Consider the following 24,030-nt stretch of genomic DNA (forward strand, 5'->3'; position numbering starts at 1 on the left):
GGAACTACAGTGAAGACTCACATAAGTGGCAAATTATGTGACTCCTCATTGTTCTTTAGTCTACCGTTTTTAAAGTTTATAATAAAACATTTTTTTTTACATTTTCTAAAGAAAACATGAGTGGTGTTTCTTTGTGGAATGGATATCATTAAAATTATCACGTTTTTAAGTACAATATGTTATCTGGTTTAGTATGAGGAAGTATACAAAGAATGTACATACAACAAAGAAACTTAGTATTGACAATATTTAATCAAGCCTCAGACAATAGATTACACTCTTTAGTTACATTATTCTCTAGTGTATTAATTGGCCCCTAAAGTGCACAGTCTGCATACTTTTCAAGTGCCTCTTAACAATATGTACAGAACTGGCACAGTCACAGCAAACGCAGCACAGGTCAGGACTGTATTGTATAGACTTGTTTTGTTGATCTGCGCCTCCAATCTTTTCTCTGTTTGACCGAGGCCCTGAACGACTGTCTCTGTATCGCATACAAAAAGCTGCGCATCTTGGGTTCGAATGACTGGCTTCTCCGTGGGACGGTATTGAAGGGTCGTCTTGACTGCCTGCAACTCCGTCTCGACCTTCCCGACATTCTCCTCCAGCTGTTCCAGATGTGGTTTAAGGCTTTCAATGAGCCCTTGGGCTCTTTGGCTGTGCTGGAGAATCTCTCGAATCGCTTCTTCTGAAGCACTGGATGCAAAAGTTGGGACGACGTCAGCTGCTGGTGAGACAAACGCTGGTTTGACTGTTTTCACATCTTTTCCGCTGCCTTTCAAAGCCATCCTGAGTGAGTCGATGAGGATGCGGAGTTCGTCTTGTTGCGTTTTGTGCATGCTGGCCTGGTCCTTGATGGCTTCCTGAAGACTCACCGGTCCCTTCTGGGCTTCCAGCAACAAACTCTTGAGTTCCTGCAACCGCACCCGGTTTATATAAGTCGAACCCATCACGCCAATGACAGCGCCCAACACCGAACCAATAACAGACCAGTTTTTGGTCCGTTCAGCCCTGGTCCGCTCTTTCTCGTGGCTCCCTCGCACGGCAGCAGAGAAAAGTGCAAACTTCTCTCGCTCGCCGCCTTCTGCGTTCTCATAGGCCGTTCTGAGACGCCGTTCTTCCTGTAAACGAGAAAAACGTTAAAGGATAGGTGAAATTGTGCAATCCATATATGTATGGCTGGGCGATATAAAATGATAATAATAATCGTGATATAAATGTACTTTATAAAACAATAACAAGAGTTTTAAACAGTGATTATGCACCAAAAGCAGAACGAATCAGTGATATTCATGTGATCCCGGTCACACGGACCATTTATCCATTCGGCTCAAACTTCAAATGGCAGCGAAGCACGAGTTTACTAGAGTATTGGTCACATGGATTCACTGTATTTAGACTACTGTTTTTCAAACAGATACCTAAAAACCATATAGTTATATTTTTAACATGGTATTGAGGGGCTGTATGTGTGGTTTTATCTGGTTATCATGATCTAAATGTATGCTATTATAGAAGACAATGGTTAAAATTTTACAGATGTTACAGTTTTTGATAACGAACATAAACTTACATCTGCACTGTAACTCAAGCTAGTACTAATGCCATCTCTAAGAGACAAAAAATGTGATATTATAATATGTTTAATAGACAAAATAGTAATATTTGTGCCTGCACGGCAAACTGTGCTGAAGATACACGTCATCAAAGTCAGGCAACACAACCCTGATTCATGATTTGAAACAATATCACTCATTAGAACATGCAGAAATTATAGTTGTCTTTTTCTATTAAGATATTTATTTTAGGGAGAAATGGAAAACGCCATCCTGCTGGCGGAAAAAGTGTAAAATTCAAAAACATGTTCTGACCATAAAGAGTACGTAGTTTTAAAACCACAATTAACAACCGGGTTTTTACAATTTTCACTTAGGAGCAAAATAATTATGGATATCGACTAAAATGAAAAACTTTATTGTAAATGATAATTTTTTTGTCTTTATCGTTCCCATATACATTACTAGATCCAACTCACCTGCAGTAACTTATGTTCCAGTGTGGCTAACTCTAAATAATGTGCTTCTTCACGTGACACACGGTCCAAACGGTCCCTCACTTCCTTAAGCCGAACTTGGAGAGCCTCCAGGCTGGCGTGAGCTTCTTTGACGATTCCTCTGGCGACCATGAAGGCCTTTTCGGCCTACCAGCAAAACATAATCCAGATTATACTCACATTTAAATGCATCTAACAGTAGTTTGCATGCACAGTTTTTTGTCAATCGTAATATATTGAATCCGATTGAGAGGTAGAAGTGGGTCTACAATAAAATATGGTTGGCCACCCCAGGTGTCAATACATGTAAACGTAATCTTTTCTGGGTCACCTGTCATACATTACCTCTGTGACATTGGACTGAGCATCTCGGACTTCATTAAGCCCGACAAACTCCTCATATCTCTCCCACCAGTAGTTGACGGTCACTGTTGCAGTTTTCACCACATTTCGTCCCCACTGCCTTCCCAGCTCTCCTGCATATGTTAACACAGATGCTGTGCGCTCCTTAACAGATGTTATTTTATTCTGCTCATTTTTGGGACCTTGCTGCTGGGTGCAATAGGTTCTGTGGAGGTTCCATTGGACCGGACCGGACACCTGGTGTCGATAGAGACACATGGAGCCACTTGGAAATACAGTTTTCGCTCTGAACCTCATTGAAGAGCCTCATATGTGGAGCCAATGCACGTCAAATAGGCAACCTGTAAACATACTAAAAATGCTTCATATATATAGCTAGGTTTATTTTCATTGGCAAAAACATGTACAAGAAGCAAAAACATAAAATAGACAGGTTAGCCATGATAAATCTACACTAAATAGGACATTTACTTAAAATCAGTTTCGGATTCAGTTTGCATTTTTGAGAGTCAGAAACACAACATAAATTAAATTTGTCCATGTTGGTCATTTACAAGTGAATTACACATAAAAATCATTAGGTTTAAAGTAAGTGACGCTGATTTTGCTGTTATATATGTGTCCCGAAACTGTTTTTATAAATTGATTTAATCTGATTGTCGAGCTGATGAATGAATCGTCAAACAATGTTTACTGAATTAATTTCAGGACACGAACCAACAAAACTCATACCAGCGACTCTCCGTTTCGATACGTTTCTGCTCTGGTCAGTTATTTCTCATGTTTACAGTCTGTATTGTATATAAAATATCTGTCTAGTTTCCTGAAATATCATGCTGCGGCACGATAGCATTTCTTTCAGGCACTTGCTGGTGCTCTTTTCAATAGATTCTTTTTTAACGATTCAATTGAATCGATTCGCAAATAATTTTATAAGAACTCGACTATAAGATTTATTTACAGCATTAACCAAAACAAACAACAGCGGGGAGATCATAAGATCGGGGTAAAAACGTGTCAGAATCTTCTAGGAACTCCACGACTCGTACGAATCAAATTAGCTAATGATCCAGTTCATTTCCACTTACCGTCCGAACGAACCGATTCGCCAAGATATATCAGGCACTTTACAGGTACACTACATCCGGGTAACCGCTGGGGTCCTAACAGCGCGGGGGAATAAAGCGTTCGCTAAATAATCCGAGCAGTATGTCTGGAAGAGAAGGTAAAAATCAAATAAAATACAAAGACCGTTTCATCATGTTGTAGTACGTATTATGGAATAAAAACTAGAATTCCGATAATTTTTTCCCCGAGTCTTTGACGTTCAGAATGTAAACTCGTCGATGATTAAACTTTATATTTAGCATTAGCCGTGTTAAGACAATTCACATTTTAATGAATGGGTTGGTTTATCATTTTAATGTTACGCTGAAAATCTATTTAAAATCATTTTTAACTTTAATGTGTATATCAAACATTTTTGTCAAATGTATTATTTTTTATCTATTTGTGTTATAATGGTTTCCAAATACTTACTTCTGCAGGAGGTAAAAAGAAACCCCTCAAGGCTCCCAAAAAGCAGTCGAAGGATATGGATGATGTAAGTTCAATTCTGCTGAAGTGTTTCTACATAAACACTGAGAATAACATGGTTTGTGGGCAGATAAGCTGCTTCGAATGAAGTTATGAATGGAGGAAATTTAGAAATAATGCTTTGTGCATTTTCATGACTTGCATTCATTTCTACAGGAGGACATGGCTTTCAAACAGAAACAGAAAGAGGAGCAGAAAGCAATGGAACAGTTGAAAGCCAAGGCTTCTGGAAAAGGACCTTTAAGTAAGAGACATAAAGCCACCAAACAATCTTCCTATATAGTTTTTTGCGCACAAACAATTCTGTTTTGTTTTCTTTCCGTAGCTGGAGGTGGAATCAAGAAATCTGGGAAGAAGTGAATGTGTATATTTTCTTGCCTTTTCAACCAACTCAACTTGGGTCCACAGTGGCGACGTAAAATTTATTTTTGTTCGTTTATATTTCTCTTGTAAAGGAATAAAGTTTGTAGTGACTGTACATTTCGATTTTTAGATGTTTAATATCTTTGTGAAATGTTGACAGTCAAAGCTCATGAAAAAGAACTACAACATTGAAACATTTCAAGCAGATTTCAGTATCATGTACAGATCACAAAAGTGTTAAGCTTATCCATCTGATCTCTGGAGTCGCACTTTTCTTGTCCACGAATGTTCCATCTCACAATATCATCTTTGTTCAACCTAAACAACAACAAAAAAATTGATATTTAATTTTTGATGTATAGTATCAGTCATTGAGCTGCTCTTCATGTGTCTTACGTTGACGTTTAAGCTGTTTTCGGTTTTTCTTCAGTTCCACTTCTACTGGATAGTGGTCACTCACTTTCAGCGCCTGTGAAGACATTAAATCTGTGTTATAAAACTCTATAAGCTACAGTTCGGTAATAACTTGTGTCTTTATGGTAAGTCTGATTAAATATCAATTCAAATGTAAAATGATTCTTGATTACATCCTCCTCTTTCAGTTTGTAGGCCTTCTGGAAGTTGAACGGTTTTGCCGAATTTGGAACGACAGCATTCAGCATATCGTCTCCATATATCACGATCCTGTGTATGAACACGTCACATGAATGAGTGACTTAAAATCATATTTCTTTTTTTTTTTTTTTTTTACACCGTGAGTAATTACCGGTCGTAAGTGTTGTCGTTTTTGGTGCTGGCTGTGGTGTCCACATCATCCGTGATCAGCCAGTGGAAGTCCTCGTCACTTCTGATGCGGATCGTTTTCATTTCCTTACCAGACACGTAACTGCCGTCTGCATTGAAGTCCCCCAAAATCATGATGTTCTGTATGGATGAACACATTTTTGTTTTATGTTTGTAAATGCAAAAATGCATGGTATGTGATTGCACAATGTTCACCCAAATATTTTAATTGGTTTAAATTGTATTCACCCTCAGGCCATCTAAGATGTAGATGTGTTTGGTTCTTCATCAGATTTGGAGAAATGTAGCATTGCATCACTTGCTCACCAATGGATGCTCTGCATTGAATGGGTGCCTTCAGAATGAGAGTCCAAACAACTTATAAAACAACACAGTTATCCACACAACTCAAGCCCAATGATGCATGTCTTGTAAAGTCATATGCCACTTGTAAGAAACAAATCCATCATAAAGGTGTTTTCACTTCAATTAAAAGTCCAAAATAGTCAATAATACTGCTTTCACCAGTGCAAAAGTGATTTAATCTGAATCGGGAGAGAAATATGCAGAGATCGAGCACCATTTACAAGAAGAAACAGTTCTAAAGCTTTATAATGAATTTTGGATAACAGTTTGAAGTTAAAATGTCTGGATAGATTTGTTTCTTACAAAAGCACATCTTTATGCTTGTCAAGACAATTAACTGATGGAGTGGTGTGGATTATTTTTATGTTTTTATCAGCTTTTTGGACTGGGCACCCATTCATTGCAGAACATCCATTAGTGAGCAAGTGATGCAATGCTACTTTTCTCCAACTCCGTTCCAATAAAGAAACAAACTCATCAACATCTTTGATGGCATACATTATCAGCAATTTTTGTCTCAACCAATGGTTGACTGTCATTAAGGTATTATAGTTGTGTATAAGGTTTTACATCAGTCTTCCATTTCGTCTTGACATTCTGAAACACGTCATACAGTTCGTCAAGTTCCTTCACTGAATCTTCAGGCTTGGTGTGGACGGGCATCAGCACCAAATCTTCCAACACTGCAGAGACATGAACACGAGTAATAATTACAATAATTTATCTCCACACACACCCTCGGTCACAGCCCAACCTGGGGATTAATGTAAATTACTGAGTCATTTGTTTCATTTGTCTTTCTGTCAGCTGCGTAAAGTGGGATTTGAGTTATTATACAATACAAGGAAACAATAAAATAAAAAATAAAAAGTCTTTTCTTTTGCAGCATCGATTCAAAGTTAGAGCCAGTAAAATTACACCACATCGTGCATTAATTGTACCAAAAATCATGAGATTCTTTCACCCATAATGTTTCACATGATAATATGTTGTACTTTACCTGTTTTATGACATTTGAATCGGAGAACATATGGTTCTCTGGCAAAGGCATCTTCATCTCCAGGCTGATCGTCTTGGTATTGGTAAGACCCAACCAAATCCACCAGGTCATCCCTTTATATTTAAAACAGACCATGTAGTTAAAAAAGAAACAACCTGAAGGGTTAGTCTGTAAATATTTAAACCTTTACTTTCCCTGAGGTCCACCTGTAATGTTTGCACAATGTTTACGTGCTAATACAGTAATACATTAGTTTTTATGACCTTTTATGATTCTCTGATCTTTAGAATTCCAGCCTGTTTTATGTTTTTATTGTCACTGTGCCTTTACGACAAAGTAAACAATGCTCAAAGTGAACAGGCATGGCAAGTTATTTTATTTAGAATTAGAGCCATTGACAAATGCATTTATTTATCAGACATCAGAAATTGGTAGAGATATAGACATTATTCAGTGTTTCGCCATTTCCCTGTATTTTTTAAAGGAATGCAAATGACACTTTTATTTTTAACAACTGTATCAGTCGTTCAGCTGATTGAACATATTTTAAAAAACTTATAGAAGAAGCAACACCATAAAACAAAGTGAGTTGTTAAAATGAGAAATGTTGGGAGAGTGGGGTAAGTTGAGCCAGTGGGTAAGTTGACCCACCCCCTGTAACTATCATGTGACCATGTATTTTAGAACCAGCCATAATTTCTGCTAGAAGTTTCATTCAAGTTTCATTGATAGTGACAGTGTACAAGTGCACCAAATCCTTCTCTGATAAGAACCAGATGATTCTTTTCATCACATTATAATCAGATATATCTTTCCACTTGTAGACAGTATTGGTATGTTTGACAATGCAGAAAAGCTGCAATGCCAAGAACCTGTTGACTACAATGTTTATCAGTTTCAGTGACACTGATTCCTTATTCAGTTTTTATTTAATTTTGCCCAAACTCTGTTTAATCTGATTTTGGGTAGGTTACAACTTTGGTGTTCAGCATATTGTTTCAGAAATAAATGGGTCAGTTTACACCCATATGGTGCATCTTACCCAACAACTTGGATCAACTTACCCCTAAGCTACGGGGGAAACTTTTTATTTTATTTTATAAGTCATACAGTATGTTTAGAACCTTTTGTAATGGATACAGTCTTAAAGAATTCAAATGGCAGGAAGTATCCTGAAATGACTTTAGATATTTTCACTGTACTTCTGACTCATTTCCCCTTATCTCGAGGGAACATTCATTCCTGGTTGTAAAAATAAAACCTCCAAACAATCATTATGTAATATTCTGTATAAGTTCCTTTTAAGTTATCGCAAAACAACTCCCTGCTACAGTCTGTTTTCCAAAACAATCTACAATCTTCTTTTTTGGTTTCCAAAAACTAACCAAACTGGAATGTTAGGGAGTGTTGAGTGTTTGTTGCAGCCTCGTTTTGACCAATTAAAATTTCATCTACCCTGACATAAAGTGTCTAAAATGACACTGTTACCTGTAAAGGAACATAAACTGTTCCTTGTAGTTTCCTCTTCCCAGGCGTGTGCTGATCTCCAATGTGTAATGATGCGTCTTGTTGAACCTGTTGATGAGTAGTCAGTCGTGGTTACCTAAATCATGTAATAGCGAGGGTTTTAAAGAAAAAACAAACAAACCTGTTTGACTCACTTATTCAGCTCTTCGAGAAAATTATCCACTGAATCTCCGCTAGAATCCACCACTTCTAGAATAACAATGATGTCATAGCGTGACACAATCTGAAGAAAGGGAGCGAAGAAAACACAAACCCATCAGCATCATCGTACTGCACAAGCAGCTCCTCCCCAGAAAGGATTATGAGAAATGTCATGTAACAGACTCATTCAATAGGAGGTTAACTGTCCAAACTGTCATGGATGAGCCTCACCTTGATCAGGTTTTTCAGCACAAATGGATCTGATAGTTTAGATTTCCCAAATTTCTGGATGTTGAAAGCGGCAACCTTCATGATGTCTGATGAACATGAAATTAGTGATTTATAATGGCGCTTTCAATGAAACTAATGCTCAAATGACATTGCAAAAAATACATGACTAATATAATAATAGATCTAATTTCTGGCCATGCCTACAGCAGTCGTGACATTTACACATTCATGAAAGACTTTATTATGCAGCATTCAACAAACGAAGTGAAACGCTCTCTTCTTTTCTTAAAAAGCTGTTGCTGATTCTTTTTAAAGCAATTACAAGTGGAAGAACTTGTTTCAGGAGTTGCCAGAGCTGCTTAATAAGAGTTTGAGATCACCAGATGGTTAAAACAACAGCTTAAACGTTGTGAAAAATAAAAAATTTAATTAAAAAAGGTAAATTTGATCTATTGGAGAAGGAAAATGAAATTCTAAACTCAGGCAGAGGAACATGTCTATATTCATTCACAAATGCAATCGGATGAATGCAGCAGTTTGACTAAACAAGAAAGACCATTTTAGTGACTTGGTTTCGGCCCAATTGGTGCAGAGGGTCATTTTGCCCAGAGGTTTTCTCTATGGCTCTCTGAAAGGGATAGAAATTAGTTCCAGTGCTCGGACTCCTATACAAGAGACATATGGACGACAATTTGTCATGAACATGACAGCACAATCGGAAACCTTATTTGTGGCAATGGCTGTAGTTTTAAATCCAATGTCATGGATTTGAACAAAGAGTTTTCACATTCCATCTCATTCAACACACAAGCGAAGACAAGTTTGGGGGCTTCATTTCCAGGCTTTTAGTTTATGGGTGTGACTGAGAGACTGAGAGGAGTATTATTTTTTTACAGTCAAAAAAAAAAAGCATACATTTTTAGAATATTTTACCAAACAACACAGCAGGAATATAAAAAACACAAGAAGCTTGTTTGATTCTCACACTGCAAAAAAAACCCCAATGTATAACATTTTTGTTTTCCCTTTTAATTAAGATTATTTCTCTTATCCCATAGGCAGATGTTTTGTTCTTGTTTTGAGGGAAAAACATTTTTTATAAATCTCTCAGAAAGGTTTTTTGTTTTTGCCTATATATCAAGTAAATGTCAGCTAAGATTTTTTATATTTTATTTATTTGGAGTGCAGATGCTGGGATTAAGTTATCTGGACACTTTTTAAAGAATTCTAAAAATTAAGATTATTTAGTCCATAGAACAAAACTTAATTTACACCAAATATTATTTATATATATATATATATATATATAATTTAAACGCCAAACATGGTAGGAATCTAAAACACAAGAACCTAATCTTGAATCTGTGGTGTTTTTAAATTGTACAAATTAAGATAAAGATTTAAGGACTGAGAGAACATTACTTAACTTACCCAAGTATCGGTCTGTAGATGGACTAAAGAAAAGGACTGTGAAGATTCAAAAAAGCTGCAGCATTGTTTATATTGGACACCTGTGACCTGATTGGCTTGACGCAGGAACCAGTCGAGTGATTTGGCCCAGCCCCAACATGGACATCCCTCAAAACAACAAAACAGTCCCTCCCTCTGGGCAAACATTAACTCGGAAGTGGAAAGCTAAAGAGTACAGGTGAGTACAGACAATACAATCATCCTCATTACAGCCACAACACATTTTAAGATGCACTGCAAGGTTGAGAAATAAATCCCATGTTGGACAGAATGAGATCTTTATGTTGTTCGAGAGCAAAGTAAACCTGTAAATTAAGAAGTTTCCTTCAGTTTCCATCAGTCAGGTGTAACATGAAGCTGCTGGATGCATTGTTCTTATTTTTGGAAATATATAGAAACTGGATTACAAATTCTGCATTTGAAGGTAGTAAACCAAGGAGACATTGTCTTAGACATTAATTAAAGTGGATGTTTGTTAAATTATTATAACTTAAAGCATACATTCAGTGTCAAAGTTCCTTTGTTTTTATTGAGATTGATTCATGTCGAGACAATCCAGGTGTATTGTTGTTTTTTCTGCTTGAAATGCAGTCAGTGCCTCCATAGTGAGCCAAAAACAACATGTAAGCTACAACAGGTTTGAGGAATTTAAACTATAACACAAAAATGAATCTCTGGAAAATGGCAGGAAATGTATATTCAGGTTTACATAGATATATCAGTCATGTTAATGTACAGCAAAGTCATCCAATTAAACTTAATTTTTTTTAATACAGTAGAGTGCCACCAAAACATTGCATTATGGGAAACCAAGGTCAAGACTCATTATGACTTGTTTTAATGGAATAAGTTGTTTGCAAAGCATATAGGGAAATCTGGTGGTTTTGAGGTCAAAGCTAGTGACATTTTATACCATGCTTTATAAAAAAATAAAAAACAAAAGTGCATTAAGTGCTCCTGCATGTTTGAGTCTGAACTGCACAATTACCCTGATGGGTGTGGTGTCACAAATCCAAATTCATTCAAAAAGTCCCTTGTTTTTGACAGTCAGCTCAACTTATCTTTAAAGCCATGGTTATATGGTTACCTCTAGTCGTCAAGCCTGCTGTAAATAATTCTACAACCAAAGAGATTTTCTCTTTTCAGTTGTTTTCAGTCTATAAATTCCCCATTTTACGAGACATCTGTGCTACAGAAACCCAATCTGATTTAAAACAGGAAGTATGCATGGGCTGTTTTTCAAATGCCATTCATTATTCACTAGCTGCCTAACGGACAACACTGGAAAACAATTTGAGACTTCACAGCAAACAAAAGCAGCTTCGGTAAGAGCTGATTATCTGTTTATTTATTCATATTAAAATAAATTGAAATAAATAACATGTTTAGCTTGTATTAAATAATAGAATATAAGATAGATCAAAGGTGATCCTTGAATGTGTTAATATGCTGTTTTTCCACTTCATATTGGTGCATTGGAGCTTCTTTCCAATCTTCAATCAAAACTAATTTTGTGTTGTTTTGATTACATTTTGCTTTCAAAGTTTTGGAACAAAAGCCTTTGTGGTTTTCCTTTCTGTCTCTAAAGGACCTCCTGTGGTTCTGCGTAATCTGACATTTCAGCTGTTAATAAGCTATATGTACTTCCTGTGAATGAACAATGCATCCTTGAACTGAATGTTAACTTCCATTGGCATTTTACAACAGGAAACTGGTATAGAAATGCCTTAAATGTTTGTTTGCGTGATGTAGCGAACAGACCTGAGAACATCCAGTGTTTATTGTCTTGAAACTCAATTTGCGTTGTTTTTCTGGTCTTCTGAAGGTTGACACAATGAAGATCGCATCTTTTAACATCAGACGTATGGGTCCAAGCAAACTGGCAAACAAAAATATTGTAAATTATCTTATAAAGGTGAGTTTATTATCTGATTGTTTAAGAAAATCACACAATAAAGCTCACAGGAAGTTATGAAAATAGACCACAACACTCTTTCCCTCAGATCTTCTCTCGGTACAGTATTATCATTCTTCTGGAGGTGGTGGACAAATCGGGCAAATCCATAGACAAATTTCTGCAGGAGCTCAACAGCACTGGGTCTGTATGAACCTTCAGAGATCGTCTCACCAACTGTAGCTCAAAAGCCTAAACGTAGCCCAAATTTAACTCCCTTTTTCTCCCACTATTAAGAGCTAACAAGAAACGCCCTTTCACAATGGTCGGAAGCTCCAGGCTGGGACGAACTCTTTATAAGGAGCAGTTCGTCTGTTTCTACAGGTACAACAATTGGAAATTAGTAAAAATGAATATATTATCAGCATAAAAATTGGCGCAAAAAGCAAAAGGATTGAATCATGCTTTTTTTTTTCTTTTTACATTTTGAAGCATGTGATACACCTTCCTCGCACCTTAATGAACTTGGATATTCAATTCTGAATGAATAGTCATTCATATTGCATGGTGAAAAAAACTTTTTGCTCATTTCTTATACAGAGAAGATGAGGCTAACCTGGTTAACACGTACCAATATGAAGACAATCAAGTGGGTGACGAGGACGCTTTCTCTCGAGAGCCTTTCATCCTGCGTTTCCACTGTAAACACACAGGTAATGCTTCAATTTCTGCTTCAACTCTAGCCTAAAAGTCTTCAGTGGCGGTATGATTTATATACTTTACCCAAAACGAAAAGACTGGGATCATCAACTCATTCACATGCCTTCCTGTGTGAATGTCTTCTGTGCAATGGGAATAAATGTGATTTGGAGCTTTTAACTTCATCAACAGTGAACTAATTTAAGAAACTGTCCAAAACTGAAGGCCGTATTCACCCGTTCATTGCAATTGCATCTTCTTACATAACCGGTAATATTTCAGGAGGTTGATCACATGTGCTCAATCATTGCTAATTGTTTTTGTACGTCTCTTTCAGTGCTGAAAGATTTGGTGCTGATCCCTGTTCACACAAAGCCTAAAGACTCACAGAAGGAACTGGACGAACTGTACGACGTCTTTCTAGAGGTCATAAATAAATGGAACACGGATGTGAGTCTAGTCCTATGCAACACATTTCAGAGAAAATGTCATTTAATTGTTTTGGTTAAAGCAAAATGCAAGAATGTACACATTTAAAAAATGTAGGTGGATTGACCATAGTTTGTCTAATGTGGAGATATGTTGATAATTTTTTGTCCAACTTAAATTGTGGCCAAACATTGATTACACTGTCTCACAGAACGTCATGATCCTTGGCGACTTCAACGCAGACGGCGCTTACGTCTCTAAGAAGAAGATGAAGGCCATCAGGATCCGCACCGATCCCGATTTCCATTGGCTGATTGGAGACGATGTGGACACCACAGTCATTGAGTCCAATGACCACACCTACGACAGGTGAGGCAGAACAAATATAAGTAAAAATGTACTCACCCTTCATCTGCTGCCTCGACCAAATCCGACAACAGCAAATAGAGCCCCATTACTTATCCGCACCAGTCTTAATTGAAATTTTTTCTAATGTTAGATTTATATATCATCTGAAAGATTAATAAATAAGCTATCCATTGATTTATGGTTTATTAGGAACGGACAATATTTGGCCGAGATACAACTATTTGAAAAACTGGAATCTGAGGGTGCAAAACAATTTAAATACTGAGAAAATCGCCTTTGAAGTTGTCTGAGTGAATTCTTAGCAATGCATATTACTAATCAAAAATTAAGTTTTGATATATTTAAGGTAGGAAATTTACCAAATATTTTAATGGAACATGATCTTTACTTAATATCCTAATGATTTCTGGCATAAGGGGGAGTTGTGGCATAGTGGTTTTGAGAGTAGGACTCCTAACTCTAAGGTTGTGGGTTTGAATCTTGTGCTGGCAATACCACGAGCAAGGCATCGAACCCCAAACTGCTCACCGGGCGCTGCAGCATAAATGGCTGCCCACTGATTTATTTTTGGGGGGGGCAGCTGTGGCCTAATGGTTAGAGACTGTGACTAGTTACCCGAAGGTCGCCGGCTCGAGTCTCGGTGCTGGCAGGAGTTGTAGGTGGGAGAGAGTGAATGAACAGTGCTCTCTTCCACACTCAATACTCATGGCTGAAGTGCCCTTGAGCAAGACAATCTGAAGTACAGAGGCATTTCGTGCGCTGTGTCGCTCTAGACTAAATGTGAATGTGCATTAATTCATCCCACTCGATTTAGTATTCATCAAACTGAATTAAACTCAGAATATGACGCAAACATGCAATGGTTAAATATGTTAAATAATTAATCCCATTTGATTAACTAATGTATTTGCTGCTGACCTGCCAACCATAATAAAAGAAAGAAATGACTTTAGATAAACTAACAATTGTGCTTTATTGCAGTTTTTTATTTTTTAAGAGTGTTGAACCTTCTCCTGTGTTCTACTGTACAGATTTAAATTTACTTTTCCTTCAGCCTGAGGTTTATTCATTACACTTTTTGGTGTGAAAGGGCTTTTACATTTGCTATAAATAGAACTTCTTATATTAAAAACAATCCAGCCCTGCTCATATTTAAAAAGTAATGCGAAAGTAACGCAAAAGTAACTCAATGCATTACTTTCCATAACAAGTAAACAAGTAGCGTAATTAGTTACTTTTTTAGGGAGTAACGCAATATTGTAATGCATTACTTTTAAAAGTAACTTTCCCAAACACTGGTAAACGTACCTTTTAAAGGAAAGTTCAGTCTGCCAGTCAAGTTTAGGAAAATGTTGATGGCAAGTTTTTTTTTCTTCTAGGATTGTGGTGTATAAAGATGACATGTTGAAAGCTGTTGTGCCAAAGTCTGCAAAACCTTTTAACTTTCAGCAAGCCTACAAACTTTCAGAGGAAATGGTGAGTGTATTAATTACATTGTGAATTTGAGGTTTGCATAGATATAAAGTAAATAATATATTGATATGATTGATTTATGGCAGGCCCTGGAAATCAGTGATCATTACCCAGTGGAGGTGAGTCTGAAGAAGTCGTCCGCGGCAAAGACCAGCGGCAAAGCCAAAAGCAAAGCACGAAAACGCAAAGCATGATGGGATACCAATGCACAGTGTATGTGATCTTAACTTCACTCTACTGGAGGAGAGATGCTACCCCTTCATAAGGAAATTCAGGGCTTAAAATAATTCAAAAGAAATTAGCTTTTCAAGCTATTTTTTTCAGTAAAGTTTGCATGCCTATAAACATTTGGAATGACTGAAATCTCAAAATAAACTTTCATTTTAATATATTTAATGCCATTTTCAAGTATCAGCAACTTCTGTAACTACATTAACATTTAGCATTACCATTAACTTTTAAATAAATACATAAAATATACAGTTGTGCTTGAATTTCTTCATACCCTTGGTATATTTGATCAAAACTGTGAAAATAAGTCTGAATTGTTTATCCATATGATCTTCCATTAAAACGTTTCCAAAAAAATCTAATCTTTAGTAGAAGAAAAAATAAATAAATAAATGAAAGTAGGGGGAATCACATTATGAAATAAATATTTTTCTTTATTACACAATGGCTCGGTACTTCTAGAAATTCTTCAGATTAAAATATCTTAATTCATATTTGCATTTATATCACACCAGGGTGACTATGTACATTAAATTATCCAGCCATGTCTTCCTGTTTCAAAGGAATGTATTAGGAAAGACCAATCAACAGAAAATGTTACAAATCTGCGTGGAAGAGGATGTTCGTTTTTTTTTTTTCATTATAAGCTCTTCATATTTACAGCCAAGCTTGCTGATACTGTTGGTAGGAACTAACGGGCTGAGATATTTGGTACCCAAAGGAAGGAATCTATGAACATGCACAGACAGGTAAGTTCACACACCACAATCTTGACACCTAGATTCAATATTGACTATAACTGCCTTTACAGGAACTTAATGAAGGAGATACGAGGGAGACTGATGATGGAGATCAGGGAAGAACCTCAGGTAAGTTAAACGCACAGTTTGCCTGTTTGAAAAGCTGCTTTTTCACTATTGCATATCGCATCACTATAAAAAATAAAAATGACTTGGCAAGAGGCCCATTGCAGTATTCTCCCAGTGAGCAAAGATATATATTTATAGGCCTATAGTGTTATTATGTGATCAATCATGGCAATAAATTGGAATGGCCACACTCACACAATAGAGAAACACATACTAGATCTTTTTTTTTTTTTTGTAAAGAAATCCTCAATGATGAAATATATAGGGAAAATAGTATTTTACACAAAATGCAAAAAAACTATTGGGCTTGTACTTTATGAAATTAAACATCTATTTATATACATTTTATGCAGTAATAACATGTAAACACTGCAGAAGGTTTTGCAACAGACTCAACTGACAGGCAAGTAATTGCACATAAATTATAAATAGTATAAAAAAAAATGAAAGACATATCCCTTTAAAGTGTAAGTGAAGCAGTCAATATATGTATATATATATATATATATATATATATATATATATATATATATATATATACTGTATGAAAAACATTTAAAATATTATATAATATTAAAATATCCATTTAAAAGATTAAAGCAGTGGTATCCAAACTGGGGGGCACAGCAAGGATGAGGGATAGTTAGGGCTCTATGAAATCCATATGATTTTTTCCTAAATCTAAAAAAATGTTTTTTTTTTTTCCAAAATATTTTTTTTTTCCAATTAATTTCTCAAATACTTTTTAAGTGTCAAATAAAATTTGATCAACTAAAAAGCATGTCTAATTAAGTAAAATATTATAAAATAACATTTACATTGGGTATGGAAAGTATTCAGACCCCCTTAAATTTTTGTTATATTGCAGCCATTTGCTAAAATCATTTAAGTTATTTTTTTCCTCATTAATGTACACACAGCACCCCATATATATATATATATATATATATTATAAATCTGCAAAAATGTCAACAATTCTGTGTTTTTCTGTCAATATGGGGCGTTGTGTGTACATTGAGGAGAAAAATTAAGTTATTTTATTTATATTTTCTTTTGTTACCAAATTCTGTGTTTTATTTTATCATTTTATTTTTTCTTAAAGTAACCTTATGATTTCCCCACCAGACAAACCCCCCCCCCCCCCCCCCCCCCTTTCCACAACCCGTCAGAAATTCACTGAAGTGTATTTAAATTTTTCTGGTTATCAAATGAAGGCATAAAACATTAATTTCATATATCATTTATCTTTTAATTACTGAAAATTAAGATTTTTTTTTCAAACAAAGGGGATGTACTACTCAAATTAAAACATGGAAGAAATGTTGTGCGATTAATCCAAAAAAAAAAAAAAAATTATAGAAGTAATAGTAGGCTTTGTACATTCTACTGAAAAATACTAGTACCGGACTTTTATTTTGACGGGTTGCTGCGAATACTTTTACAGTTCTGTGTATGTGATATGACACTAATTTTACTTAATCAAATGGTAAAATGCACATGAAGTGACTCTCCGAGCAGTTCTGGAGATGTTGTTCATGTGTTTCCGTCCTCAATTTCGTGAGACGATAAAGTCCGTGAGAATCGCTTCAGTGTTAGTGTTACTAAATTAAACCGCACATCTGCGACATTCATTAACAGAAACACGCAGTACATACAAGATTCATATTTAAATTGACTTTTGCGGCTTGATATTTATATAACGTACACATCGAGATTTGATTTAAGTGAAATGACCAACATTTGATTGATTCATTAATTCAAAGTTTGACAAATTCTATGACATTACACGTTAAATTCTGTTTCTATGACCAGATAAAAACTACACTGCGTAATTTCCCCGCTCATCAAGCGTCCACTTGCCTGATGTGAACATAAAATATATTAAAAACCACCTCTGGTGAAAGGGAGTGTAATGCAAATATATTTGTACGGTCTGGGTGAGTATATCGTCACGTTCTCGCAAGACCAGTCAGATCTCGCGAGGCACATCGGATCTCGCGAGATCTCTTCAAACACCTAATACCTAAATATAAAATTAACATTATGACGTGATAGAAAAATTGGCTATTAGTTAAGCATCGGTCTGATAAATGTTAGAAGCTGCCTGTGTTCCTAGAAGTTCAATCATATCCAGATTCAACTCAAATTTTACATTTGATTATCATTGATAAGTGAATTTTTTCATAAAAACATAATTATGCAAGCTAATGATGTAGTGGAGCACTTCTACAGTAAATAGGTAAAGTACCACATATTCTCAAAAGCATAAAAGGCCAATGTATTGTATTATATATATTATACAATTGCACTCTCTCTCTCTCTCTCTATATATAAATATAAAATTCCAATAAACTATTTGAAACTGAGATTGAGAAGCACACACAAGAAGAAGAAATATACAACTGTTAGAGGTAGAATTACGTTGTACATTTATTTGAATTTATATCTCATACATATACAACAGAGTTGCAAAGCCTTCCAAACCTTCGCTAAACTGAGGGGAAACATAGTGCGAACAGACGTCGACACAACACCGGGCTTACACTACAAGATTTTTGGTTGGATCTTGCAGTTCTGGACAGATTTCCACAGTCTGCGACAAACCCCCAGTTCATGACCAAATCTTGACCAATTGACCAATGACCAATTCACACTACTATGAAAATGTCATACTCCAGTTTTGAGTATTGTCTTGTGCTTGATGTTGTATTCATCTATGAGTTTCACACTAGACACAAAATCCCAGTACTTAGGCCATTAATCGTTCTCATTCTCACTACTGCCATCTGGGTTATGCCATTTAGTGAAACAGTCGCGCTTAGGAACGAAGCAAAACGGCATTTCACAAGTCACGCACATGACTGGAGTTTTGTTCTGGCAAACTTTGCATCTTCGTCTTCCATTGGTGCTGTCCCCACTGATGTACTTGGGCAAATGGGAGTATGGGGTAAGAGTCGCTCGTACTGGTGGAGGGGGAGATGCAAGCTCATTTACAAGCGCCTCCCTGAAGGCTTTCTGGGACAGAGGCTTCTCTTTCTTCATCTTGGCCATCTGCTGGTGCAGAATGAAGGCATTGACTACAGCGATGTCCACAAAGTGGAAAAAGAAGGTCCGATACCACCTTTGTGTCTTATGCAGAACCGTGTAATACCCTATGAGTGCGTCAGATAGATCCACTCCTCCCATGTGCCTGTAATAAGGAAAATTCATTAATTCATCATAAGATGTGTAATTTAAAAGGTACAAGAACAAACTTCACACCACTGAAAGAAATCTACTGACTTGTTGTAGTCCAGCACTGCGGCTGGAACGGGGAATTCCTGAGGAGCCCAAACTCCATCGGCTCCTTTCACATTTCTCTTTATGGTGTCCCCATTAAAGGCTTTATGAAAGGTGGAGCACATCAGGACGTCCCTCTTGTCCTTCCACTCAACAAACAGCAGATCTTCTTCCCTAAACCAGCGAATATTGCCATGAGGAGCCTGTGTCTTTGAGTGGCCAATGCGGTTAGAGCGAACAGTGCCACAAGCCCAGATATTTTTACGGAGCAAGTCTCTGAAGAGTTTGGGACTGGTGTAAAAGTTGTCAACAAACAGCTTGTAGCCGCTTCCCAACAACCTTTCATTTGCCAGAATCATGACAGAATCATAGCTAATACCCTTGCTCTCCACCAAATTGGCCTTTCCTTCATAAATGAAGAAGTCCCATGTGTAGCCACAGAGGGAATCCGCCAGTACAAAAAGTTTGTACCCCTTTCTTGTCGGTTTGTTTTTCATGTATTGTTTGAGTCCAGTTCTAGCCTTTGAGGCCACCATTCGTTCATCAATGGCGATGTTCTGAAAGGGATGGAAAGAGGCTCTGCAGGCGTCCCTGATGTCCTGGTACAGTGGTTTGATCTTACACAGGCGGTCGTATTCAGGTGTTCCCCTCTTCTTGTCATTCTCTGCATCCACTTTGGGATCACTAATATGGAGAGCCCGAGAGATTGTAAGAAATTTCTTCCCAGTCATGATTCGTGCAGGATAAGGCAGACTGTATAAGTCTGATGTTTTCCAGTAGTCTGTCAGCGAGAAGCATTTCAGCACTCCCATATAAATCACCAGTGCTATGAATGCCTTCAGATCTTTGATTGTAATATCCTCCCATGGCATCTTCTTGTCATCTTGACGCATGGCTCCATTCGCATTTGTATTTTCTAAAATTGTCTTTAGCACTGATTTTGAAAAGAACAACTCAAAATACTGCAGAGGACTGCATGTTGCAGTGGAGATTAACTGTGGGCCGGGTGTGTTTTTAGGTCTGAATATTGGCTGTGCCGGGTCTATGTCAGGCTCATCTACACTCCTCCACTTCTTTTCAGAGATGCTATTGGAGAAAGGTAGGGATCGTCTCGTGCTTCTTTTCCTAGCTTTCCCTTTGCTACTTTGCACAGAGGCAGGCGATCCAGACCTGCAAGACTTTGCTGGAGATGGTGATACAGAAGACAGACCAGATCTCTTCTTTTTTCGTGGAGTGACCTCAGGATACCAGTCATCATCATCATCATCTGAAAACCTGTTGCATGAGGCAAGAAGAAAAAAAATATAACATTTCATACGCGCTGCACTTGCAACAACAAATGAGTTATGCTACATTTCTGAATTTATATCCCTTATAATGTGTCTTTCAATAAGGTGGTATAGCTTTTCTAGGTTTTGTATGTGTGCATTACAGCTGTGTTGAAAAGCGAAATTGATTAATGAGCAAGTGTGATTATAATAATACAAAATGTAGTGGTTACAGTAAAAAATCCATCTACTCTGCACATTTAAAAAGACAGGGTGGCAATTTAATAACCACACCTGGTCCTAAAATACATTTTTGGATGTATGACACACCCAGGTCTTCCACCAAGGATTGGAACGGGAATATATAACATCCATGTGTGTTTTTGGGATATCACGATTCGCACAAACTTGCTACACATGTTGGAAATAAAGAACACCTTTCTAAACATGTTTGGCGTTGTAAGTAGTATGGTGAGCAACCTTAAGAAAACATGCTCTGCATTTATCTCATCCAAGTGCACAAGTCTGTTCATTCACTCCCTCCACCTACGATTTTTCCCAGTGCTGAGACTCAAACTCATGACCTTCAGGTTACAAGTGCAAATCCCTAACCATTAGGCCAAAATGCAAATAAACTTTTTACGCTTAACATTTTGAAAAAAAAAAAAAAATCTAAATTTGTTAAATTCTAGCATATAATAATGTATAAATAAATATTCAATTGCAAAACCTAAAAAAAAAAAAAAGTCAGGACAGAGTCAATTTGATTGTTATAGTACTTTTCACAGAGTACACTCACAATGAAAGAATGCAAACACTATTCTCTTGCTGTTACAGGGTCAACAGACAGTTGAATCGGTTTCTTATGTATAATGGCAAGTTAATCTACTACACTGCTAATAACTCTACGCCAGAGACATGCACAGACATTTTAAGGGGCCTTTTCGTTTTTTTTTCTTAACAAAACGTTAAATATATTAACATAATTTTGATTTACCAATTTATTTTAAATCCCTACCATCCAAATGCATCATGACATTTCACTTTCAACAGAAGTTTACAGAAGAATCAGTTCACGTAGAGACAATGGTCATTACACAATGTGAATGTCTTCTATGCTACTAGTTTCAAGTATATATTTAGAATAGATTACTGCACAAAGGAGAGAGCCAATTTTTCCACTAATAATTAATTTTAGTTTTTGGTGTTATTATAATATATAACACTTCTAAATCAACAAACATTACATTTAGAGGGAAAAGACTATTTTAATTCAAGTCATTAACTAAAAACTAGGGAAAGTTCCCAGTATGGATCCACATTTAGGGGGTTAGGTTTAGGTTTATGTAACGTGGGGGGAGCTCTTTGCTACTCAAATCTAGCCCAACTGCCTCGGTGAAAATCTCGAACCGGGTGATAAAATGCATGGGTTTTTTGGGGTAAAATTTGCATCCCAGGGGGTAAATATCACGTTATTGGGGTCGCTTCAACCCGAAAACCGCAGACTTGGCAACATTGGTGGTGATATGCTTGGGATATTTAGTTTATCCTATTCATCTGAAATTACTTTTGTCAAAATGTATGCAAACTAGCGAAGACACGGAGCTTAGAAAAGCATCGGAACTCGACGGATTCTAAATATTTCCGAACCAGACGCGCGCAAACAGAAACACACACGCACGCACGCACACATACACAGGCTATATTCATTTATATATAATAATTTAACCCCCCCCCCCCCCAAAAAAAGAGTATTTTTCTCGAGGAAGAAAAAAGGACAGGTAGCAAGTCCCCTTTGAGGTGTATGTTTGCACACGTGTTCATTCATTCATTGCGTGATTTGAATTGATTAGAATCCAAGCGAGACAACGAGAGTAAGTTCATATTAAATGTCTAAATGTTAAAGTCTCATTCGATCAATCATTCATTCACGTGTGATTTTTGGCATGCACGCTTTTCGTATAGATATAGGCTATATTCAAATATTAGTTAACTTACTCATCCAGAAGGGTTTCGAGATAATCGCTGGACATCTCCTCCACTGCAGAGTCCACGCTAGAAGCCACGCTCTCATTGTCCGATGATTCATCCCATTCTTTCTTCTCGTGTTGCTCTTCATCTCCATTCACGCATTCCTCCGAGCCGTCCATAACGATATTAACCTTCCCTGTTTTGCACGCGTCCATCGTTAAACGCAGCGCTAAACAGGGTCGCTCCAACAAATAGAAAAAAAATGACCATAGGGAGTTTTTTCTCCCCTCCCATATTATTGACCAGCTCCGCCCTGGAAAAACAGCAAGTAGGCTATCCCGTACAGAGATTTGTGGCCCTGATTGGATATTTTGAAATCAAGCACTTCACGTCCCCATGACAACAAAATTTAAAATAATTTGGGTGTTAGTATCAATGTTAATCTTAAGGTTATCTATAAGGCAGTGTGCTCCAAAACCTTGCATAAATTCATATTTATTAGATGAGTAGTTCGTCACTTCCGCCAAAAACGGCTCAACGATTTTTTTGACGTCACATCGTACTTCATCGTCTCATCAAATCTACTGACCAATCAAATGCTCTCAAGAATCCGAAGCGCCCGCCCCCTGCACTATAGACGGTTTGAACGGCAACAACATAAACAAACGTCACTGCACATGCGAACTTTTGTGGCCCTAACTTGGGATGGGTGATACCACAAATTAGTTTGCGATACGATACCGATACTTTTAATGTACAGTATCGTCGATATCGAATGATACTTCTAAACTGAACTTTTAGATTATGAAATTTATTTTATTATTATAGTACAATGGGTAATAATACCTACTTAACTTTTTTATCTGAAATGCATTTTAACATTCAATACGCCTTAATTGCAACTTATTAGGTTATATTGTTTACACATGGTCAAAATATGTTTACTGTAGAGGTAATCAAGGAAATGAACAAATAATATAGTTAAACTATGTTTACTCTACCATGGTTCATTGTCATAAGGGACTGCCAGTAATTGGCTGTTGCATGCATAAAATGCAACCTTTTTATTCAGAGGGTGTATGATTTATATTAACAATACAGAATATAACATGAGCAATATGAACTTTTAACATTCAAATTTAAATACATTTACTGCACATACTAGGGTACAATTTCAATAGTTTTATTGTGAAATAACTCAAATGTTTAGCCTATGTTTTTCCTGCACTGTTCTGGGCTGCCTTTTCCAAAAACATAAATGCTTTCTTATTATAGGCTACTCTTGGGAAACACAGCTCTATTTAAATGCACTGTGAGAAGTGAATGAACGTTCTGTGTAATTGATTGATTTGATTTGATTGTGTAGGGGAATTTACAGTTAAAACCCAAGGACCAGATATGTCGCAATGAAGACCAGGAGTCAGAGATGAGTTCAATTAATAATAATAATTTTACTTGAAGAAAATAGTTTGCAATTTCATCAGCAGAAGTCAGCTTCAATACTCTCGATGGAGTTCGTAGACCGCCCCCGTACAACTCAAAATCAACCACAGTTATACCCTGACAGAGGATACTAATTGCATCAATACATAAGTCAACAAAATTCTGATTGGTTCCAAAACCTAGATAAACTCTCCAAAGACGTATATCTGATA

The 24,030-nt window shown here is 36.7% G+C and overlaps 5 protein-coding genes across 8 annotated transcripts; 2 read left to right on the plus strand and 3 right to left on the minus strand.

Annotated features, from left to right (window-relative positions):
- Nucleotides 1-228: 228 nt before the first annotated feature.
- Nucleotides 229-3,293, minus strand: LOC132131812 (mitochondrial potassium channel-like). 2 transcript variants are annotated; one of them, XM_059543934.1, is made up of 4 exons: nucleotides 3,149-3,293; nucleotides 2,399-2,757; nucleotides 2,036-2,200; nucleotides 229-1,121 (listed from the first exon to the last, which is right to left on the minus strand). In XM_059543934.1, exons 2-4 carry the CDS (start codon nucleotides 2,711-2,713, stop codon nucleotides 342-344), a joined length of 1,260 nt encoding a protein of 419 aa, XP_059399917.1. In that variant the 5' UTR covers nucleotides 2,714-2,757; nucleotides 3,149-3,293; the 3' UTR covers nucleotides 229-341. The 2 variants fall into 2 exon arrangements, with proteins under 2 accessions (XP_059399917.1, XP_059399918.1); XM_059543935.1 differs by having other exon boundaries at nucleotides 3,134-3,287.
- A 252-nt stretch (nucleotides 3,294-3,545) lies between these two features.
- LOC132131816 (translation machinery-associated protein 7) lies at nucleotides 3,546-4,948 on the plus strand. The gene is made up of 4 exons (XM_059543940.1): nucleotides 3,546-3,641; nucleotides 3,964-4,019; nucleotides 4,169-4,256; nucleotides 4,338-4,948. Exons 1-4 carry the CDS (start codon nucleotides 3,626-3,628, stop codon nucleotides 4,370-4,372), a joined length of 195 nt encoding a protein of 64 aa, XP_059399923.1. The 5' UTR covers nucleotides 3,546-3,625; the 3' UTR covers nucleotides 4,373-4,948.
- Nucleotides 4,555-9,970, minus strand: LOC132131815 (deoxyribonuclease gamma-like). Its single transcript, XM_059543939.1, has 10 exons — nucleotides 9,855-9,970; nucleotides 8,424-8,509; nucleotides 8,186-8,274; nucleotides 8,013-8,099; nucleotides 6,525-6,637; nucleotides 6,095-6,207; nucleotides 5,142-5,299; nucleotides 4,963-5,059; nucleotides 4,772-4,844; nucleotides 4,555-4,693 (listed from the first exon to the last, which is right to left on the minus strand). The coding sequence occupies exons 2-10, from the start codon at nucleotides 8,502-8,504 to the stop codon at nucleotides 4,689-4,691; spliced, it is 816 nt and encodes a 271-aa protein (XP_059399922.1). The 5' UTR covers nucleotides 8,505-8,509; nucleotides 9,855-9,970; the 3' UTR covers nucleotides 4,555-4,688.
- Nucleotides 9,971-9,974: 4 nt separating this feature from the next.
- Nucleotides 9,975-15,157, plus strand: LOC132131813 (deoxyribonuclease gamma-like). Of its 3 annotated transcripts, XM_059543937.1 has the most exons (10): nucleotides 10,020-10,071; nucleotides 11,158-11,218; nucleotides 11,719-11,808; nucleotides 11,897-11,991; nucleotides 12,085-12,171; nucleotides 12,388-12,500; nucleotides 12,824-12,936; nucleotides 13,127-13,284; nucleotides 14,664-14,760; nucleotides 14,844-15,157. In XM_059543937.1, exons 3-10 carry the CDS (start codon nucleotides 11,728-11,730, stop codon nucleotides 14,949-14,951), a joined length of 852 nt encoding a protein of 283 aa, XP_059399920.1. In that variant the 5' UTR covers nucleotides 10,020-10,071; nucleotides 11,158-11,218; nucleotides 11,719-11,727; the 3' UTR covers nucleotides 14,952-15,157. The 3 variants fall into 3 exon arrangements, with proteins under 3 accessions (XP_059399921.1, XP_059399920.1, XP_059399919.1); XM_059543938.1 differs by lacking the exon at nucleotides 11,158-11,218 and having other exon boundaries at nucleotides 9,975-10,071; XM_059543936.1 differs by lacking the exon at nucleotides 10,020-10,071 and having other exon boundaries at nucleotides 10,887-11,218.
- Nucleotides 15,158-18,262: 3,105 nt separating this feature from the next.
- On the minus strand, nucleotides 18,263-22,758 carry LOC132131811 (piggyBac transposable element-derived protein 4-like). The gene is made up of 3 exons (XM_059543933.1): nucleotides 22,403-22,758; nucleotides 19,140-20,411; nucleotides 18,263-19,047 (listed from the first exon to the last, which is right to left on the minus strand). Exons 1-3 carry the CDS (start codon nucleotides 22,588-22,590, stop codon nucleotides 18,615-18,617), a joined length of 1,893 nt encoding a protein of 630 aa, XP_059399916.1. The 5' UTR covers nucleotides 22,591-22,758; the 3' UTR covers nucleotides 18,263-18,614.
- Between the last annotated feature and the right edge of the window lie 1,272 nt (nucleotides 22,759-24,030).

The sequence above is a fragment of the Carassius carassius genome, chromosome 48 (genome assembly GCF_963082965.1).
Source record: "Carassius carassius chromosome 48, fCarCar2.1, whole genome shotgun sequence".
Classification (NCBI taxonomy): domain Eukaryota; kingdom Metazoa; phylum Chordata; class Actinopteri; order Cypriniformes; family Cyprinidae; genus Carassius; species Carassius carassius.

What these genes read in the sequence shown, in the direction of transcription:
- LOC132131813 (XM_059543936.1), top strand. Translation starts at nt 11,117, where the DNA reads ATGCATGGGCTGTTTTTCAAATGCCATTCATTATTCACTAGCTGCCTA. An exon ending in CAGGAGCTCAACAGCACTGG is followed by an intron (nt 11,992 to 12,084) that starts GTCTGTATGAAC and finishes CCCACTATTAAG; the next exon opens with AGCTAACAAGAAACGCCCTT. An exon ending in TTTCCACTGTAAACACACAG is followed by an intron (nt 12,501 to 12,823) that starts GTAATGCTTCAA and finishes CGTCTCTTTCAG; the next exon opens with TGCTGAAAGATTTGGTGCTG.
- LOC132131812 (XM_059543934.1), bottom strand. Translation starts at nt 2,713, where the DNA reads ATGAGGTTCAGAGCGAAAACTGTATTTCCAAGTGGCTCCATGTGTCTC. An exon ending in CTCAGTCCAATGTCACAGAG is followed by an intron (nt 2,201 to 2,398) that starts GTAATGTATGAC and finishes TTTTGCTGGTAG; the next exon opens with GCCGAAAAGGCCTTCATGGT. An exon ending in TGGAACATAAGTTACTGCAG is followed by an intron (nt 1,122 to 2,035) that starts GTGAGTTGGATC and finishes TCTCGTTTACAG; the next exon opens with GAAGAACGGCGTCTCAGAAC.
- LOC132131811 (XM_059543933.1), bottom strand. Translation starts at nt 22,590, where the DNA reads ATGGACGCGTGCAAAACAGGGAAGGTTAATATCGTTATGGACGGCTCG. An exon ending in CTCGAAACCCTTCTGGATGA is followed by an intron (nt 20,412 to 22,402) that starts GTAAGTTAACTA and finishes CTCATGCAACAG; the next exon opens with GTTTTCAGATGATGATGATG. An exon ending in GCAGTGCTGGACTACAACAA is followed by an intron (nt 19,048 to 19,139) that starts GTCAGTAGATTT and finishes TCCTTATTACAG; the next exon opens with GCACATGGGAGGAGTGGATC.
- LOC132131815 (XM_059543939.1), bottom strand. Translation starts at nt 8,504, where the DNA reads ATGAAGGTTGCCGCTTTCAACATCCAGAAATTTGGGAAATCTAAACTA. An exon ending in TGCTGAAAAACCTGATCAAG is followed by an intron (nt 8,275 to 8,423) that starts GTGAGGCTCATC and finishes CCCTTTCTTCAG; the next exon opens with ATTGTGTCACGCTATGACAT. An exon ending in ATTCAAATGTCATAAAACAG is followed by an intron (nt 6,208 to 6,524) that starts GTAAAGTACAAC and finishes ATGTCTCTGCAG; the next exon opens with TGTTGGAAGATTTGGTGCTG.
- LOC132131816 (XM_059543940.1), top strand. An exon ending in AGTCGAAGGATATGGATGAT is followed by an intron (nt 4,020 to 4,168) that starts GTAAGTTCAATT and finishes TCATTTCTACAG; the next exon opens with GAGGACATGGCTTTCAAACA. An exon ending in TTCTGGAAAAGGACCTTTAA is followed by an intron (nt 4,257 to 4,337) that starts GTAAGAGACATA and finishes TTCTTTCCGTAG; the next exon opens with CTGGAGGTGGAATCAAGAAA.